Genomic DNA, 18,695 nt, shown 5'->3' on the forward strand with positions numbered 1-18,695 from the left:
ATTGTAATAAAGGCGAAAGAGTCAGAATAGCTTTTTGGATTAGATCCAATTTTGGCCAAACCGAAAGCTTTAGATAAACACTTTTAGGGTAGAGAGTCCACGAGAAGGAGGATAAGGTAGATGGTAATACTGAGTAATTTCTGTTTCTATGCCATTTTTATTTTCAGAATTTTAATTTTCTAATTAAATTTTCAAGTCAACATGTTTTGTATTAAAATTATTTTCCTTTACACCATAGTGTTGAAAGGTTTGCTGACTTCTAAAACATTCCTGTGTTCACCTATTTGGCAAGCATATTCCAAGAGCCTAAATGTCCCAGCCTAAATGTGCCTATCACATACATGTGATAGGCATAGATTAGGAAATAGTAACACCTATCACTCATTGAACACTTAGTGTGTTGCCAAAGATTGGTTTAAGTGCTTCACATAAACTTATTTGTGTAACCCTCGACACCCTCCTATGATGTGGTTACGGATAATTATCTTCAGTCTATGGGCGAGCAAAAAATGTGTAACATGTCTGAAGTTAATGCTGCTCAAAGATGGTGGAATCAAGGCTCCAACACCAATAGCCGGGGTCCTCTGCATGCAAACATTGCACCTCATAACCCTCTGGGTTTATGAAAATAAAAAGGGTACAGACCTGGTCATTAGGGGACTTGAACAGTTTCTAAACAGACAATTATTTTTTGTTTTTATTTTTAGTGTGATGGCATGATCACAGCTCACTGCAGCCTCAACCTCTTGGGCTCAAATGATCCTCTCACCTCAGCCTCTGGAGTAGCTGGGACCACAGGTGCATGCCACCACACCCGGCTAATTTTTAAATATTTTTGGTAGAGAGGGGGTGTTGCTATGTTGCCCAGGCTGGTCTCAAACCCCTGGGCTCAAGTGATCCTCCTCCTGCCTTGGCCTCCTAATGCGCTGGAATTAGAGGCGTGAACCACTGCACCAGGCCAACAGACAATTATGTGTGTTATCCTTTTGGGGTTCCTAAGTCGTAGTGGAGTGAATGCAGCTTTGCGGATGCCCAGGCAATGCTTGAGCTGATTGTTCGTGGATGCGCGTCTGCAGATAGACAAGGGATGGGGTGTAGGGGCACGGCGGAAAGGGGTGAGGGCAGGGCAGCTGGGTGTGTTTGGGGCTTCAGGTCCTTTAGTGTTTGCAGTCTGGTCTGCAATGGCGATGTATTCAGAGACTTTGTATTCCAGAACCAAATGCTTGGCCTTCTTACTGAAGATAATGACTGGGAGATTACTGACCGGTTTTGATTAGGGAAGTCATGAGCCACTGTGCATTTTGAAAAGCATAATTTCCAAAAGGCAAAGCTTTTTGCTATTGCAACAAAATCTTGATTTTATAGAAAAAAAAAAAAGCAAGATTTACTTAACTGAAATAAACGGAAAGAAAAGTTGATAGAACTTTAAATTGTTAAGGGTGGGAAAGTCGGGGAAGAGCCAGCAGACTTCTGTGTCACAACCTCTTTCCAAGGACTCAACTCATAAACCACGCCATTAACTGGCTTCACGTTGAAGGGAGGCCTTTGGAATCAAGCCCACTGTGACTCCATATATCAAATGGGAAATTATTTGGGAAAAGGTTTCTAAAGTGTCTCCATTTCCCACCACAGGGTCATGCTCTATCAGATTTCAGAAGAAGTGGGCAGATCAGAATTGAGGTCTTTTAAGTTTCTTCTGCAAGAGGAGATCTCCAAATGCAAACTGGATGATGACATGGTAAGACCTGGTATCTTACTGAGATTTAGTCCTGAGACTTGGTTAGCCAGGGGGCATTTCTGAGACCAAAGAGAGGGGGTATTTTGGTAAAAGCAACCTGGATTCTCACTTTTTGACCAGAAGAAGAAAGTTGTCAGCACGAGTGTTACAGATGTGATTCCTCTATACTGAAGTGCTGCTCATGTTAATTACTGGGAGCAAGACGGAGTCAGGGGCCAGGAGAAGGAGGCTGGTTGTGCAGATGCAGCCCAGCCTGAGACCCGGCAGAGCTGGGAAAGACAGCGGTGAGTCTGAGGCATTTCCTCCACTTCCGCAGTCCCCGAAACGACCTGGGACCTGGAACTCTGTGTGTATATTGTGTTTGTGTGTGGTGTGTCTGTGTTTTGTGTCTCTGTGTGTTGTGTGTCTCTGTGTGTGTTTTGCATGTCTGTGTGTTGTATGTGCATCTCTGTGTCTGTGCGTGCCTTTCTCTGTGTATAGTGTGTGTCTGTATTTGTGTGTGATATGTGTATCTCTGTGTGTCTCTGTATAAGTGGTATGTGTGTCTGTGTATCTCCGTGTCTGTGTGTGTGTGTTCTTTTGTGGTATGTGTCTGTGTGTGTGTTGTGTAGTGTGTATTGTATTTATGCCCCTATGTGTGTATCACTGAGTATAGTCTGTGTGTGTTGTGTGTATCTGTGTGTGTGTGCATGTGCATGTGTGTATGTATGTGTCTGTGTGTCTGTATGTACTCAGGTCTGGAGAGGCAATGCTGGGGGTGAGGCCGTCCCCAGGGCATCACCATGGTGACCGGGCTGCTCAGGCTGTTTTACAGTCCTCAAATAATGCATTCACAGATTTGAGCACAGGGCCTGGGGACTGGGTGACATCTGACATGGCTTCTCCTTTATCCTCTCATTTCTGTCTTTCTGGGCCAGAAAACATGGAATCGCTTCCCTAGTAGCCTGCTGGCTGTGAGAGACCAGCAGAAGCTGTCAGAAACTTGGGAAGCAAGGGCAGGTCCTTGGTTGGAGAAAGTGGAAGTTAAAAAAAAAAAAAATCTAATCTAAAAACCAGCAGGGCTCAATCCAGATTCCCAACTTTATTTCTCTTCCTCTTAGAACCTGCTGGATATTTTCATAGAGATGGAGAAGAGGGTCATCCTGGGAGAAGGCAAGTTGGACATCCTGAAGAGAGTCTGTGCCCAAGTCAACAAGAGCCTGCTGAAGATAATCAATGACTATGAAGAATTCAGCAGAGGTAGAAACAACCTGACAGCCAGGAATTGGCAAAACCTACTCTAAAATTGAAACTGACAAATCTGTCCATGTCACAGTCGTTTCTAATCAAATATTGTTGGGGGTTTCCTCTTTTAATTCAGGGAGAACAAGGAGCCTTGAAGGAAGTCCTGAGGAAGGTTCAAATGGTAATGCTTGGAGATACATTTTCAAGATTTAGTTAATTTACTCTCTGGTACCTGCGTGTGTCCTCCCCACAGCCTTCTACCACATGCACGTCCTAATGTGCCTGCTCTACTTTTTTTTTTTTTTTTGAGACAGAGTCTTACTTTGTTGCCCAGGCTGGAGAGCAGTGGCACCATCTTGGCTCACTGCAACCTCCACCTCCTGGATTCAAGCAATTCTCCTGCCTCAGCCTCCTGAGAAGCTGGAATTACAGGTGCGCACCACTACGCCCAGCTAATTTTGTGTTTTTATTAGAGATGGGGTTTCACCATGTTGGCCTGGCTGGTCTCAAACTCCTGACCTCAGGTGATCTGCCCGCCTTGGCCTCCCAAAGTGCTGGGATTACAGGCGTGAGCCACCGCGCTCGGCCGCACCTGCTCTCCTAAGACCTGCAGCCCAGGCTGGCAAGTTTGAAACAGGTGCAGAGTGAGTCAGTCATAAGTAATTTAACATCATTTTTTCTATGTGACTTTTTTTTTCTCCTTGATGTGCTGCTCATGTTATTCCTTGATGTGCTGCTCATGTTATGCACTGAGTAGCTGGATTTAAATTATGTTTCATAATTTCCTTGGTTAAGTTACTTCCTCTGTCAACACCTTCTACACTAAACAACTCCTTTCAACTTCCTTTCACTTTTTCTACCTGGGTAAGCGAGGCTGAACCAAGAGAGAGAACTCTCAATGATCTCCTCCGAAATTTTGATTAATCAAATATTCTTTTGTTGTTGTTGTTGTTTTTTTGAGACAGTGTCCCACTTTGTCCCCCAGGCTGGAATGCAGTGGCGCAATCTTGGCTCACCACAGCCTCTACCTCCTGGACTCAAACAATCCTCTTGCCTCAACCCCCTGAGTAGCTGGGACCACAGCACAAGCCACCATGCCTGGCTAATTTTTGTATTCTTGTAGAGATGGGGTTTCGCTATGTTGCCCAGGCTGGTCTTAAACTCCTGAACTCAAGCCATCCGCCTACCTGGGCCTCCTAAAGTGCTGGGACTATAGGCAATTAATAAAGTATTCTTTCTGATTAGAAAAATTATATATACTCATTGAAGATGATTTTAAATTCAGATAAATTTTTGTAAGTCCAAGAACGCCATCGCTCCATTAATATTGATTATATTTTTATTGTATTTTTACCTTGGCTCTTTGTGGTGTGTGTGTATAAAATACATTTTGGATCATTCAAATGTATTTTAAAGATTAATGTCCACGCAGGCTGTCCTTCCCTTTCCTCCCTGCCTGCTGAGCCCAAGCTTTACTCCTTAAGAATACTTTAAGGAGTAAAGTACTAAATCATTAATTCATCCTGAGCTAGTGGCTTTATTAATGAGTATCTCACAAATACCACAAAAATTCAACCTGGCCATGTGGAGCAATATAAATTACGGCATTTCTTGGTATGTTTTTCTCTTTGGCGAGGAGACAATTTGATCTTATATTTCCAGAAGCATGTTAATTGCCCTGCTTGCAGAATCTCTCTGGGTTGAAAGGAGATTATATTTATGGCCGTCTGTGAATTTTCATTTCATTTCATTTATTTATTTGAGACAGAGTCTCACTTTGTCGCCCAGGCTGGAGTGCAGTGGTGGTGTGATCTCAGCTCACTGCAACCTCCACCTCCCTAGTTCAAGTGATTCTCCTGCCTCAGCCTCCTGAGCAGCTGGGACTACAGGTGCCTACCACCATGCCCGGCTAATTTTTTTGTATTTTTAGTAGAGACAGGGTTTCACCATGTTGGCCAGGCTGGTCTCAAACTCCTGATCTCAAGTTATCTTCCCATCTTGGCCTCCCAAAGTGCTGGGATTACAGGCATGAGCCACTGTGCCCAGCTTGAATTTTCATCTGAAAAAAGACCTTATGTTGTCCTATGTGCTACATATTTCATTACCAGTGTACCTTTCCTGCCATGTCTCATTCTACATGTGTCTCTTTGTTATTTGCAGGGGAGGAGTTGTGTGGGCTAATGACAATCTCGGACTCTCCAAGAGAACAGGATAGTGAATCACAGGTAGATGGAAACCTCCAAATCCTTTTTCTTTTTACATTACAGATTCTAGTTACTTAATTTGTTAGCTTTTTTTTTTTTTTAGCTGCCAGATAAACCGATAAGAGGCAGAAACTTACTGAAAATTTTGAGAACTGTAGAAAAAATTCACACAAAAAAAGTTAAAAATATGACTTAATTTTTAAAACGTGACTCCTTCAGTTTTCTATGCATTCAAATTTTATTTTAAGACCCAAGATGAAGATACTGGAATAGTTGGAGGGTGGAGGGGGTAAGAAGCCTCCTACCAAATCTTCTAGCAGCCGTGCCAGCCTGGATGGGGGAGTGGTTTGGAGAGTCTAGCAGGAATGGAAAAAGCAAAGCCTTTTCGTTTGACTTAACATTTCAAAAATGCTTCTCCTTTGTGATTAGGTGTAAGCAGCAAACTCTCATAACCTAGCCATCTTTGTGTTTTCATCTCAGTGAACCAGCAGAAACATGTACTTTTTAGGCATCATAACTTCTCTTTATGTAACCAACCATCCACCAAATACATCCCGACTTATTAGCCCATTTGCTCGTCCTCATGGTAAGAAGAAGAGGAAATCCTGAATATCTGAAGTAGGCTTGGGAGAGCCTGGTATGGGCTTCTGAGAAAATTACCAGACCTCTTTCATCTGAAAGTCAAGGATTAACCCAAGTAATGTGGTACTTTCTAAGCAAAATAGCATGCTGCAAGCATTGTCCCCACTGAACAGCTAAAAACACTGTCTTAGTATCTTAGTAAATCTTAGTATCTTTTTCCTTTTTTAATGTTTTATTGAGACAGGGGTCTTGCTACGTTGCCAAGCCAGGTCTCGAACTCCTAGCCTCAAGCAGTTCTCCTGCCTTGGCCTCCCAAAGTCTGGGATTATAGGTGCTAGCCACCATGCCTGGTCAAATCTTAGTGTCTTAATATCTCAGTAAATACACTTAATATGCTTAATAAATACTTAGCACACTTAATAGTAAATAATACAAACTTAACACATTTGGTACAAACTTAATCAAATATTTAATATCTTAGAGTTAATATATTAAGATAACAGGTTACTTGCCCAAAGTCATAAGGTGAAGTAGAGGCAGGAACTGGGCTTCCTAGCCTGGAGCCCTTTTCTCTACCTCAAGGGGCTACGTGAAGCTCCAACTAAATGCTGAGTATCTCAGCACTGAAACAGCCCTAGGAGAATGAATAGGACACAGGGCCATCCCTGGCAGGTACTGTCAGATACTACAATTTGGATACCATAACCTACAGTGTAGCCAGGACCTGCCTGACCAGCCCGTCTCTTCCCAGCAGCCACCATGGTCCTGAGAGCTGGGTTAAGCCATCACCTTTAAAATCCTGGGACCACACTGTGCAATGCATGAATGGGAGACCCTCGACTGTTAGCCACGAAGCACAGATGAGTTCAGTAGACAGCCAAGAGAATCACAAGGTTATGGCGTGGGGGCAACCAAAGACATTCATTGAGTAACTCTTGATTGAGCTCTCGTAAGTTAATACACCGTAGTCCCTGGCACAGATGTTATCGACCTCAAGGAGTTTTCTGTATAGTATGGGAAGCAGAAATGAGAACAAACAATAATACAATATGATGACAACAATATTAACATATGTGCAAAGTGCTCAGGAGGCCCAGGTATTGGGAAACTGACTTTACAATGATGGGGCAGAAGTCTGAGGGGTCCTGTGTGAAGGAAATAGGTAGAAACTAGTTCTTCAAGGAAACGACCCCAAGTTGGGGTGGTGCAATGGAAAGCAAGTCCTCTTACTAGGGAGTTGTTTGTTTACATCTCTAGTGTTTGACCCACAGAGTCAGCTCCTGGGTTGGGTTTTTGTTTTCCAGACTTTGGACAAAGTTTACCAAATGAAAAGCAAACCTCGGGGATACTGTCTAATCATCAACAATTACGATTTTACGAAAGCACGGGAGAAAGTGCCCAAACTTCACAGCATTAGGGACAGGAATGGAACACACTTGGATGCAGGTACAGTAGAACCCAAAAGAGAAAAGTGAAATATTTCTTATGCCTATTTTTTTTTTAAATCAAAAGGCAGAGAACAAAAGCTATACCAAAAGGGTCATGTTTCAAGAAAATGGATTTAAACGTATTTCCCTGTGGAGGTAAAGAACATTCTTATACATTTGTCAGTTTCCTGCTTTTTAAAAAATTAATCTTTTAAATAGAAGCAATGTATGTATAAATATGAAATATCAAATCTTACTAAAAGACACAATGAAAAGCAGTAATAAGCTTTGTTTTTAATTCAGCTAACTGCATAGTGCTTCTGTGGAATGCATTAAGCGATGAAACTGCCGTGGTATCAAAGCTCTTATAGAGGCTGCATGTTTACAGATTGGGCTGTTAAGTGCAGCAGAAATTGTGGGTTCTTAACAGAAACAGCATTTTCAAGTATTAAATATTAAACTGGTTAGCAGTTCTTTTACTCAGCCTATTTAAGCTAAGATCAAGAACCTACAAGTTAAATGAAAAAACAATTTGTAGTATGTGAATATAAAAAGTGACTACAACAACAAAAAATAAAAATCATCCATCACCATTGAGATATTAATAATTTTGATTTGATCAAAGAACTTTTGAAAATAATGTTCATCAGGCATAACATCAATTATTGATTTGTTTTGCAAATGGAGGTAAGTTTAGAAAATTAATGTAGACTGATTATAATCATCAGGACTCTGTAATGGTCCCTAGTAACATTTTTTTTTTTTTTTTTTTGAGACAGAGTCTCACTCTGTTGCCCAGGCTGGAGTGCAGTGGTGCTATCTCGGCTCACTGCAGCCTTCACTTCACCAGTTCAAGTGATTCTCCTGCCGCAGCCTCCCAAGTAGCTGGGACTACAGGCACACACCACCACACCCGGCTAATTTTTGTATTTTTAGTAGAGATGGGGTTTTGCCATATTGGCCAGGCTGGTCTTGAACTCCTGACCTCAAGTGATCCTCCTGCCTCGGCCTCCCAAAGTGCTGGGATTACAGGTGTGAGCCACCGCACCTGGCCCATGTTAACATTTGATTTGTTTATTTAAGCAAATCTAAGCCTTTAAAAAGGCACAGAGATTAAGTGCATTGATGACATCATTCGTCATTATGTGCTTGGTGTTTAAAAAAACATTTCGAGCCTTTGATTTGTATTATTTTAAAATTAAAACATTTCTATTAAAATAACACTTGCTTCTATTTCTGGCAGTTCATTTTCTTATAACTGGCCCATAATTGACTAGTCTCTGGTAGGCATTCGAGTCTGTGTGTCCTGCTTTTTCTGTTCCTGTTCTTATGTTTTATGCTAAATGAGTAAAAGTAGGAGACCCCACTGCAGAAGTCATTTCTCCTGAGAGACTCCCTTCTGTCCTGCTTCAGTGCCTTGACACTCACTTTACAGTCATTTTTTAAATCAACATTCCACATTTCCAAAGGATCCGAACTTTTTCACAGAACCAACACACTGTATTAGTCTTGCCAGAGTGCTTCCAAATCAACAATTGCATTTCAGTTTTTGTTTGTTCTATTCCTAATGCTAGACTGACTTTTTTTGTTTTAGACAGAGTCTCACTCTATTGCCCAGGCTGGAGTACAATACCATGATCTTGGCTCACCACAACCTCTGCCTCCCAGGTTCAAGCAATTCTCCTGCCTCAGTCTGCCAAGTAGCTGGGATTATAGGCATGTGCGCCACACCCACACCCAGTTAATTGTATTCAGTAGAGATGGCTTTTATCATGTTGGTCAGGCTGGTCTCGAACTCCTGACTTCAGGTGATCCACTCGCCTTGGCCTCCCAAGGTGCTGGGATTATAGGTGTGAGCCACTGCACCTGGCTGAGACTGTCTTTTGACTGATGGCTTATGTTTAGCTCTGATGTGCTGACAGGGACAAAATGCTGGAGAAGGAATAAAAAAGGAATAATCCAACAAGGATCAAGAGAACGAGAATGGAGACGATAGCTAATGAAAGGTTTCCAACAATTTGGGGGAGTTGAAACAAAAGAGTAGAGGTAATCGACTTAACAGAGAAAGCTACAACCTAACTGATTACAGAGGGGAACACAGAAAAGAGGCAAGCCTATTTACCCCACAGAATCCTGGAAAAATTCAGCAATTGGAGGTACAAAGTGTAGGTGAGGCAATGAGCAGAAAACAGGAAGATTCTTTAAAGCCTATACAATCCTCAGATTCATACCTCCCTCTCATAGAGGCAGCAACTATTCTTATTCTACCATCATAAGGAACAGGAAGTTTGTTTTCTCATAAAATTGAACCAGAGAAACTCTACACTTGGGTGTACCAGGCCCAGCAAAGGAAGCAATGAAGCATTTTACTGAACACAGACAGACTGAAGAAAACCTACTGGTGGCGTGGAGTCAGATCTCTAAACCAACTTGGTTCCAAGAACACTGGCAGCAGATACAGATTTACCTCTGGAGCAGCTGAAAGCTCTAGCTAAAATGCATAGAGATAATGACATCTGGAGGTTTCCTAATGCAATGATCAGGTCTCCAACCATCATCTTGCTATGAAGTCCATCAGTGAACAAACCACATCCACAAACACAGAGCTTTCAGTTGACTTTTTAATGGACTAATTAGTCAATTTATGAATGGACAACCAAAGGTCAGCAGGCGTTTAAGAAAGCCTCTAATACAAAAGAGAGGCAGCTGGGTACGGTGGCTCACGCCTGTAATCCCAGCACTTTGGGAGGCCGAGGCAGGCGAATCGCCTGAGGTCAGGAGTTCAAGACCAGCCTGACCAACATGGTGAAACCCCATCTCTCCTAAAAATACAAAAATTAGCCAGGTGTGATGGCAGGTGCCTGTAATCCCAGCTACTACAGAGGCTGAGGCAAAAGAATTGCTTGAACCTGGGAGGTGGAGGTTGCAGTGAGCCGAGATCGCACCACGCCGAGATTGCACCACTGCACTCCAGCCTGGGTGATAGAGCAAGACTCTGTCTCAAATAAATAAATAAATAAATAAATAAATAAGAGGCAATGAAAACAACAAGAAAAATATGAAACAATATGAATGAAACAAAGACAATGTTGAGAAAAAAGCAAGCTTTTTTTATTGCTTAATATTGGTATTTAATGTTCTTAGAGAGTTAAAGTTCCATAAAAGAACAAGATGTTATGAAACAGGGACAGAACAAGAAAGACTCCTTGAAAATTAAAAATATGAGCACCAAAATGAAAAATTTAATAAAGTAGAAGACAAAGTCTCAGAAAGTAGGATAAAAAGACAAAAATAGAAAATAGGAGCAAAAGATAAGAAAATTTGAAGCTGAATCAAGGATGTCCAATTTTTGACAATAAGAGTTCCAGAAAGAAAGGACAGAGAAAGAGGAAATGGAACTTTCCAAGAACGAAATGACACAATCTCCAGATTGAAAGGGTATAATGGATTAAGAATCACTTCCAAACATATCATACCCTAGAAGCTTCTGGAAAGAGAAAAAAGTAAGCCAAATATGTGAAGTATCAGGAATGAAAAGGTCTTCTCTCTAGCAACACTGAAAGCTGAGATTGTGAAGAAAAGCGTTCAGAATTCTGAGGAAAAATGCTTTTGGAAATAGAACTCTATGAAGTAAAGACTCATACAAGGGCTCAAAAAATGTACTCCTCGTGGTTATGCTCCAGCAAAGGAAACTAATAAGAAAGAGGAAGTCATCGATGGTGGAAACAGATAATCTACTATGGAAGAGACAGAGAGATGTCCCAGGAGAAGATAAATTCATCTGGCCTACAGAACAGCCAGTTGGTATTACAGCAGAAGGATGCAGTGCTCTGGATGGAAAGTTTTCGAGGAAGAAATAAAAATGAGTCAGACAAGTAGCCTGAAAATGTTGAAAGATTTTGGCCAGATCCATTAGAGCACTTGGAGAAAAAATAGTGTTAGGCATATAGGAAACAAAATAGATGAAAAAATAATACAATTACTAATTCCAGGAAAGGCAAAAAGGTTAAGAAGGAAACATAATGAAAGAACATTATGTTTACATAGTCTTAATAATAGAAATATTACTATGGGCTGGAGGTGGTGGCTCATGCCTACAATTCCAGCACTTTGGGAGGCCATGGTGGGTGGGTCACTTGAGGCTAGGAGTTCGTGACCAGCCTGGCCAACACGGTGAAACCCTGTCTCTACTAAAAATACAAAAATCAGCTGGGTATGGTGGTGCATGCCTGTAGTCCCACCTACTCGGGAGGCTGAGGCAGGAGAATTGCTTGAACCTGGGAGGCAGAAGTTGCAGTGAGCTGAGATTGTGCCACTGCACTCTAGCCTGGGTGACAGAGTGAGATCTTTTCTTAAAAAAAAAAAAAAATTAAAAAAATAAAAATATTACTATGGATTCAACCAAAATTCTAAATAATTGTGTAAGAGCACCAAATGCTTATTCTCGATAATAAGAACTCAATGTGAAAGTCTAAAATTTATAAATGAGTAATTAGCAGTGTACCCAAATTCATTACAAAATGGAGGTTAATGTGAAAAAAGAGTGGTTAAAAACTGAAAGTGGTTGCCTTCATGGAATGTGACTAGGTAATAGTGAGGGATAGAGAGGGGATAACCTATTGTAAAAGGTCTTTTAGTTCTATTTTATTAATTCATGTATTTTATTTTGCTAAACATAAATAATTTTGAGAAGGTTTAGGATAAAATAAGTTGGATCTTCTATTCAAAAATTGTTTTGTTTTTCCTGATTATGTAAATAATATAGTCATTTTAAAAATTGGTTCAGTAGTAAGCCTAAATGATAACTTACTCATCTTGTAAACTAGTTTAGTAGAGAAAACAGACCAACAGTAACTCTCTGCTTTCTCATTTGCCCCAGGGTTTGAGAATGTTTTTAGCTGATGGCAATAAATATTCGAAGCCTGCAGAATCCAGCTACAAACATAGAGGGTTTTGCTCTTGAATTTCTGGTTCAAATCCTTTATTTATTTATTTATTTATTTATTTTTTTACTTTAAGTTCTAGGGTACATGTGCACAACGTGCAGGTTTGTTACATATGTATACATGTGTCATGTTGGTATGCTGCACCCATTAACTCGTCATTTATATTAGGTATATCTCCTAATGCTATCCCTTCCCCCTCCCCAACCCCACAACAGGCCCCGGTGTGCGATGTTCCCCTTCCTGTGTCCAAGTGTTCTCATTGTTCAATTCCCACCTATGAGTGAGAACATGCAGTGTTTGGTTTTCTGTCCTTGTGATAGTTTGCTGAGAATGATGGTTTCCAGCTTCATCCATGTCCCTACAAAGGACATGAACTCATCCTTTTTTATGGCTGCATAGTATTCCATGGTGTATATGTGCCACATTTTCTTAATCCAGTCTATCATTGATGGACATTTCTTATCTATCAATGTTATGCCCACTGTGCTCTCCAGCTCTGGTCTGTGAATTACTGTGGTATAACGTGACTGTTCAAATTTCACTTTTCAGAGGCTTTGACCGCGACCTTTGAAGAGCTTCATTTTGAGATCCAGCACCACAATGACTGCACAGTAGAGAAAATCTATAAGATTTTGAAAACCTACCAACTCATGGACCACAGTAACAAGGATTGCTTCATCTGCTGTATCCTCTCCCATGGAGACAAGGGCATCATCTATGGCACTGATGGACAGGAGGCCCCCATCTATGAGCTGACATCTCAGTTCACTGGTTTGAAGTGCCCTTCCCTTGCTGGAAAACCCAAAGTGTTTTTTATTCAGGCTTGTCAGGGGGATAACTACCAGAAGGGTATACCTGTTGAGACTGATTCAGAGGAGCAACCCTATTTGGAAATGGATTTATCATCACCTCAAACGAGATATATCCCGGATGAGGCTGACTTTCTGCTGGGGATGGCCACTGTGAATAACTGTGTTTCCTACCGAAACCCTGCAGAGGGAACCTGGTACATCCAGTCACTTTGCCAGAGCCTGAGAGAACGATGTCCTCGGTAAGTTTTGCCTACTCAGCCCACCTCACTGTTACACTACCTTCCCCTCCTACTCCATCACCACTACTATCTACTCACATTCAGAGACTATTAGAAAGTGATATGTGGTTTAGATGACATCAACAGGTCAGAGAACTGTGCAAGGGGAATGGTTTCCATTCATCTCTAGATGTCTAGCTGTGGATCACATAGCTGCACTTCCCAGGTCAGTTACAAAGTGGGAGAGTGGCAAGTGTTAACATCCTTAGTTTATAGATGGAAAAGCTGAGATGTTTTATTCCTTTATTCAGCACCTCAAAGGACAATCAGGGTGTCACAGAGCAGGAAAGACGGGTAAAGTCATATAGTCCAGCTCTCTGTCTTTAGGCCAAAACATGAGTGAGCCAATTCAACTAGTTTTGGAAATCTTCCAAAGAAGGCAGTAACCCAATTCAATGTTTAACATCCTCCAACTCTGTCAAAAGTTCTATAACAGCAAACCATCCTTAAAACCTCTTGGTGCATTATGGGAAATAAACAGCAGGTTCCTTTTAGCCCTGTATTTCAAGTTTTGAGTATATGAAGAGTGAGAATTTCCCACAACTTAGATCATGAATCTAACTTAGATTTTGTAACTTAGATCATGAATCCTGCAAGGTTTCCAGGGCTAGCTCCGAGGTAGAAGAAGAGGTTGCCTAACAAAAACACTAAGAGATCCTGGTGAGAAGAAGGTAGGAGTAGCTGCAGGAGACATTGTACTTTCACTTGCCTTAAGTTTAATTGCATCAAAGATGAATCCACAGATGCAATGTCAATTTGAGGCAGAGAGTATTGGGGGGCATTGAAGCAACTGTGGGAGCCAAGTAACATGGAGAAGAGTGAGATATGCACAGGTCAGGAGAGAAAGAAATCAACTCTAATACTGACACTGAGGTTTCTGACGGTCAAAAGAGTTCCTGAATAAACCAAAAGTAAGTTATTAAGCTCTGAGACAACGCATTTACCAGGAAAGCTGGGGTAGGTCTTGGTTTAGCAACTTATTGTTTCAAATGACTGATATTTTGAGAGAAAGAACTACAGAACTATCTCTGAGCACAGCAGAGGAGACAGTTCATCAGTTGCTTTCCCCCACAGATAGTCACAATGTTATGTGATGTCTTTCAGAGGCGATGATATTCTCACCATCCTGACTGAAGTGAACTATGAAGTAAGCAACAAGGATGACAAGAAAAACATGGGGAAACAGATGCCACAGCCAACTTTCACACTAAGAAAAAAACTTGTCTTCCCTTCTGATTGATAGTGCTATTTAGATATATAACACTATGTTTATTTACTAATTTTCTAAGTAGTTAATTTATTAGCTTTTTTGCACTTTTTTGTAAGAGCTAAAGTTAATAGGATATTAACAACAATAACACTGTTTCCTTTCGCTCATGCCTAGGGCTTTGGGAATGTTTTTACCTGGTGGCAATAAATACCAGATGCCTGCAAAATCCAGCTACGAATATATCTGGATTTTGATTCAAATTATTATCAACATTAAGCCCACTGTTAATATTCTATTAACTTTAATTCTTTCTTAAAGTAAAATTCCACACTACCACATCAAAAAATATTAGAAAATAGCCACCTATGGTGGCTCATGTCTATAATCCCAGCACTTTGGGAGGTTGAGGTGGGGGGATTACTTGAACCCAAGAGGTCAAGGCTGCAGTGAGCCATATTCACACCACTGCACTCCAGCCTGGGTGACAGAGTAAGACCCCGTCTCAGCCTGGGTGACAGAGTGAGACCCCGTCTTGAAAAAAATTTTTTTTTTTTTGAGACAGAGTCTCACTCTGTCGCCTAGGGTGGAGTGCAGTGGCGCGATTTCAGCTCACTGCAAGCTCCGCCTCCCGGGTTCACGCCATTCTCCTGCCTTAGCCTCCCGAGTAGCTGGGACTACAAGCACCCACCACCACGCCTGGCTAATTTTTTGTATTTTTCAGTAGAGACGGGGTTTCACCATGTTAGCCAGGATGGTCTCGATCTCCTGACCTCATGATCTGCCCACCTTGGCCTCCCAAAGTGCTGGGATTACAGATGTGAGCCACCATACCCAGCCAAAATTTTTTTTTTTTAATAAAACAAAATTTCATTGAAATCTTTTAAAAATTCAAATTATTTTACAAGTTTTACATAATTTATCCCCAAACTTGCTTTTTGCCTTCTTTTACTTTCATGATATATATATGCTTGGCTAACTATATTTGCTTTTTGCTAACAATGCTGTGGGTCTTTTTATGCATTTGCATTTGCTCTTTCATCTCTGCTTGGATTATTTTAAATCATTAGGAATTAAGTTATCTTTAAAATTTAAGTATCTTTTTTCAAAAATACTTTTTAATAGAATAAAGTATGATTTGATCTTATTGCTCCTTGGAGATTTTTTTGTGTTTGATTTTGGTTTCTGCCAATGACATCTCACAGGTGGAAAACATCTGGACCACAGACATGTTCTACTTGAGTCTCCCATGATTGGCACACACAGTTGTATTTTTAAAATTTGTTGTCAACGTTTAAAAATTAGGAGATATCACATAAAAACCAGGATACCTTCTTTGAAAAAATCATAATATCTGACAATATTGACCTCATGCTTTTGCATGGCAAAGATCTGAGAAGCACCTTCCTCAGATGGGACAGTGCTCTGCAGGTCATTCTTCTCCACCCGTTGTGCCCCAGCCCTGCCCAAGCCCCTCTACTGAGGCTGCTGTCAGTTGTCACTTACCACTGTGCTTATGCAATTGTTTTCCTTGTGTCTAGCCCACTTCACTTATTTATGTTGCCTGCCCTGTGGGTGTCTGAATTCTGGTGATGGTCCAGAGAAGGTGGTAAGAATAATCAGAAACCCTTCCTAAGTCATAGGTCAGGGAACATGATTGAGAGGTAGGGAAGTAGGGGGCATGGGTATGAGAGAAAAAGGTTTTAGATAAAATCAACACATCATCTTTTTTTGCTACCTAAATGCCCCAGGGGACAAAGGTACACCCCCCCAAATATAGTAAAAGTTCAATAGGAAGAAGGCTTTCAAATCTATTTCTTTCCTATGAAATACATAAAGGTGGAAGAAAAATAGTACAAAACTCAGAGAAAGCTCAGCTCCCAGTACGGAGAGCATCATTTTTCAATGAAGCATCCGTGATAAGTTGTGAAATTCAGATGAGAATTCAAACATTTTCAGCCACTCAGAATAGAGCAAAAATAGAGTCAGAGCAACCCAAGAACTAAACTCATTATACACATGTTCTGAAGAAAACCCTGCTGGGAGTTTCCGGGGCCTACAGAAATGGTGTGCCGACCATCTTCAATAATGGAGAGCGACTTTATGTTTATGATTCTTGTCTTTTCTTGCTACCATCTTCCACAGTGTCAGAATCATCCTTAGAAACAGTAATAGAGGCCAATCTCCCAGAATATTCTTCATACATTTCTTCATTCTTAGAAAGTACCTTTTGCCTGTAAAAAGAAAGGAAAGATGTATCAATGTCAACTCAAAAGCTAGAAAGGGTATAGGATATTTGGGGTGCGGGGAGAGCAATGTGCCTTCGTTCCTTCACCACAGCACTCTCAATCATTACTTCCAGTGGTTTTGAATTTAGTGAGGTATGGTGTTCAGGTGACTGAAGTCCTGTATGAGGAATTTTCTACTAAATCAATGCAATAAATAACTTTCCTCTATTAAAGTATTGACCAAAATTTATTTTAATGATCTAAGATGCAGCTTCAGGTAACAGTACACCTTCTGATCCAAAGCTGATTTCCATAGGAACCAGAAGCAGCTGCATGTAATGGTAAGACCATCAGTCATAGAACTGAGCAAACTCAGAAACTGGGAGATAAATTTCCTGTGTTGTTTTGCACAGAAACAAGGACACAGGTGAATGGGAGAAGCGTAGACACATCTCCACTCCACCTCAAGTGAACTATCTGGCTTTGTGTCGCTGGCCTGCAGTGACACACCTCCCTCCTGAAAATGCCTGTGCCTTGACATAACTAGGGAGCACTTGGTCTATCTTCCTAACCCATTCCTCACTCAAACTCCTTCCCACTCCTAAAGAGAACTCAGCCATGTCTTTTTCAGCAGCAGCCGCACTTCAGATGAATGTTCTCTTCCATCAGGATCTGTATGGTGTACTTATACTTTTCTTCAGTTTCAGCACACTTGGTTTGAAGCATTTTCTCCAGATTTCCCACTATAGCTTTCTGAAAGACAAATATTTTAAAGCCATCTTCCCCAACCCAGAGCCATCCAGGGCAGAGCTATACGGCAGAGCTGGACAGAGACCTAGGTTCTTCCCCCAACCCCCATCCCCACTCTAGCAGGGACTCACCTCTTTTTGGAGTTCCACCTGGGTATAGTAGAGGTTTGCGTTAAGTGACTCTAGGACGAGGGCTTGTGCATGCAATTCTTCCTCCATGACCTGCATAAGAAGAATTTGTTGCAGGACATCATGCCGATGTCTATTTATTTAGTTTCTTCTCCAGGGCACCTGGACTGTAATGCAAGGGAGCAACTTGAGCTACTTTTGCATCACTCATGGCCACTCACACCCTGTCAGTCCTACCTCCTCCTTGTCTCACTCATGTATATCCTTCTCTTCAGCCTCACCAGAGCTCACATGAATGGTTACAATGGCAATCAGTTATTCATTCACTAAGCAAGTTTTTATTAAATACCTACTACTAATTGCAACTATACGACACTCTGGAAAAGGCAAAACTATAGAGACAGAAAAAAGATTAGTGGTTTCTAGGGATTTGGAGGGCAAGGGAGGGATGAATAGGTGGGGGAGAGGGCACTTTTAGAGCAGTGAAACTATTCTGTATGACACTATAATGGTGGCTACATGACATGATATATTAGGCAAAACCCACAGAATGTACAACACAAAGAGCCCTAATGTAAACTACGGACTTTAGTTAATAAGAATGCATCCACAGTGCTCATCAACTGCAACTAATGTGGCACCCCAATGTAAGATACTACTAATAAAGGAAACTAGTGGTGGGGTGGGGTGGGGTAGTATATGGGAACTCTCTGTACTTTCTGCTCAATTTTTCTGTAAACCTAAAACTGCTCTAAAAAGCAGCTTCTTGAAACAAACACACAAACAAACTTCCACTAAAGAATGAATAGAGGCCGGGTGCGGTGGCTCAAGCCTGTAATCCCAGCACTTTGGGAGGCCGAGGCGGGTGGATCACGAGGTCAGGAGATCGAGACTATCCTGGCTAACACGGTGAAACCCCGTCTCTACTAAAAATACAAAAAATTAGCCGGGCGTGGTAGCGGGCGCCTGTAGTCCCAGCTACTTGGGAGGCTGAGGCGGGAGAATGGCGTGAACCCAGGGGGCGGAGCTTGCAGTGAGCCGAGATCGCGCCACTGCACTCCAGCCTGGGAGACACAGCGAGACTCCGTCTCAAAAAAAAAAAAAAAAAAAAAAAAAAAAAAAAAAAGAATGAATAGAAGCCTGTGCAAAGGTCCTTAGAATGCAAAATGCT

General features: G+C 41.4%; 2 protein-coding genes across 16 annotated transcripts in view; one reads left to right on the plus strand and one right to left on the minus strand.

The window, feature by feature from the left end:
• Window positions 1-14,882, plus strand: part of CASP8 (caspase 8) — a 58,492-nt gene extending 43,610 nt beyond the window's left edge. For 7 of the 11 annotated variants that reach the window (XM_009182771.1, XM_009182772.2, XM_017946779.3 and 4 more), the window contains 7 exons: window positions 1,633-1,738; window positions 2,839-2,977; window positions 3,099-3,143; window positions 5,123-5,187; window positions 7,053-7,194; window positions 12,671-13,172; window positions 14,316-14,882. In XM_009182771.1, coding sequence (XP_009181035.1) covers window positions 1,633-1,738; window positions 2,839-2,977; window positions 3,099-3,143; window positions 5,123-5,187; window positions 7,053-7,194; window positions 12,671-13,172; window positions 14,316-14,451 — 1,135 coding nt within the window. In that variant the 3' untranslated portion in view covers window positions 14,452-14,882. Of the gene's footprint in view, window positions 1-1,632; window positions 1,739-2,838; window positions 2,978-3,098; window positions 3,144-5,122; window positions 5,188-7,052; window positions 7,332-12,670; window positions 13,173-14,315 lie in introns of those variants that run through there. The other 4 variants (XR_002516233.2, XR_002516231.1, XR_002516232.1 and 1 more) reach the window with 3 other exon arrangements.
• A 788-nt stretch (window positions 14,883-15,670) lies between these two features.
• The window catches only part of FLACC1 (flagellum associated containing coiled-coil domains 1), a 59,319-nt gene continuing 56,294 nt past the window's right edge, over window positions 15,671-18,695 (minus strand). For 2 of the 5 annotated variants that reach the window (XM_009182776.4, XM_003907803.5), the window contains exons 13-15: window positions 17,528-17,617; window positions 17,290-17,399; window positions 15,671-16,652 (exon numbers count right to left, since the gene is read on the minus strand). In XM_009182776.4, coding sequence (XP_009181040.1) covers window positions 16,526-16,652; window positions 17,290-17,399; window positions 17,528-17,617 — 327 coding nt within the window. In that variant the 3' untranslated portion in view covers window positions 15,671-16,525. Of the gene's footprint in view, window positions 16,653-17,229; window positions 17,400-17,527; window positions 17,618-18,695 lie in introns of all 5 variants that reach the window. The other 3 variants (XM_017946780.3, XM_009182780.4, XM_017946781.3) reach the window with 2 other exon arrangements.

Source organism: Papio anubis, chromosome 10 (genome assembly GCF_008728515.1).
Source record: "Papio anubis isolate 15944 chromosome 10, Panubis1.0, whole genome shotgun sequence".
In the NCBI taxonomy this organism is placed as follows: Eukaryota; Metazoa; Chordata; class Mammalia; order Primates; family Cercopithecidae; genus Papio; species Papio anubis.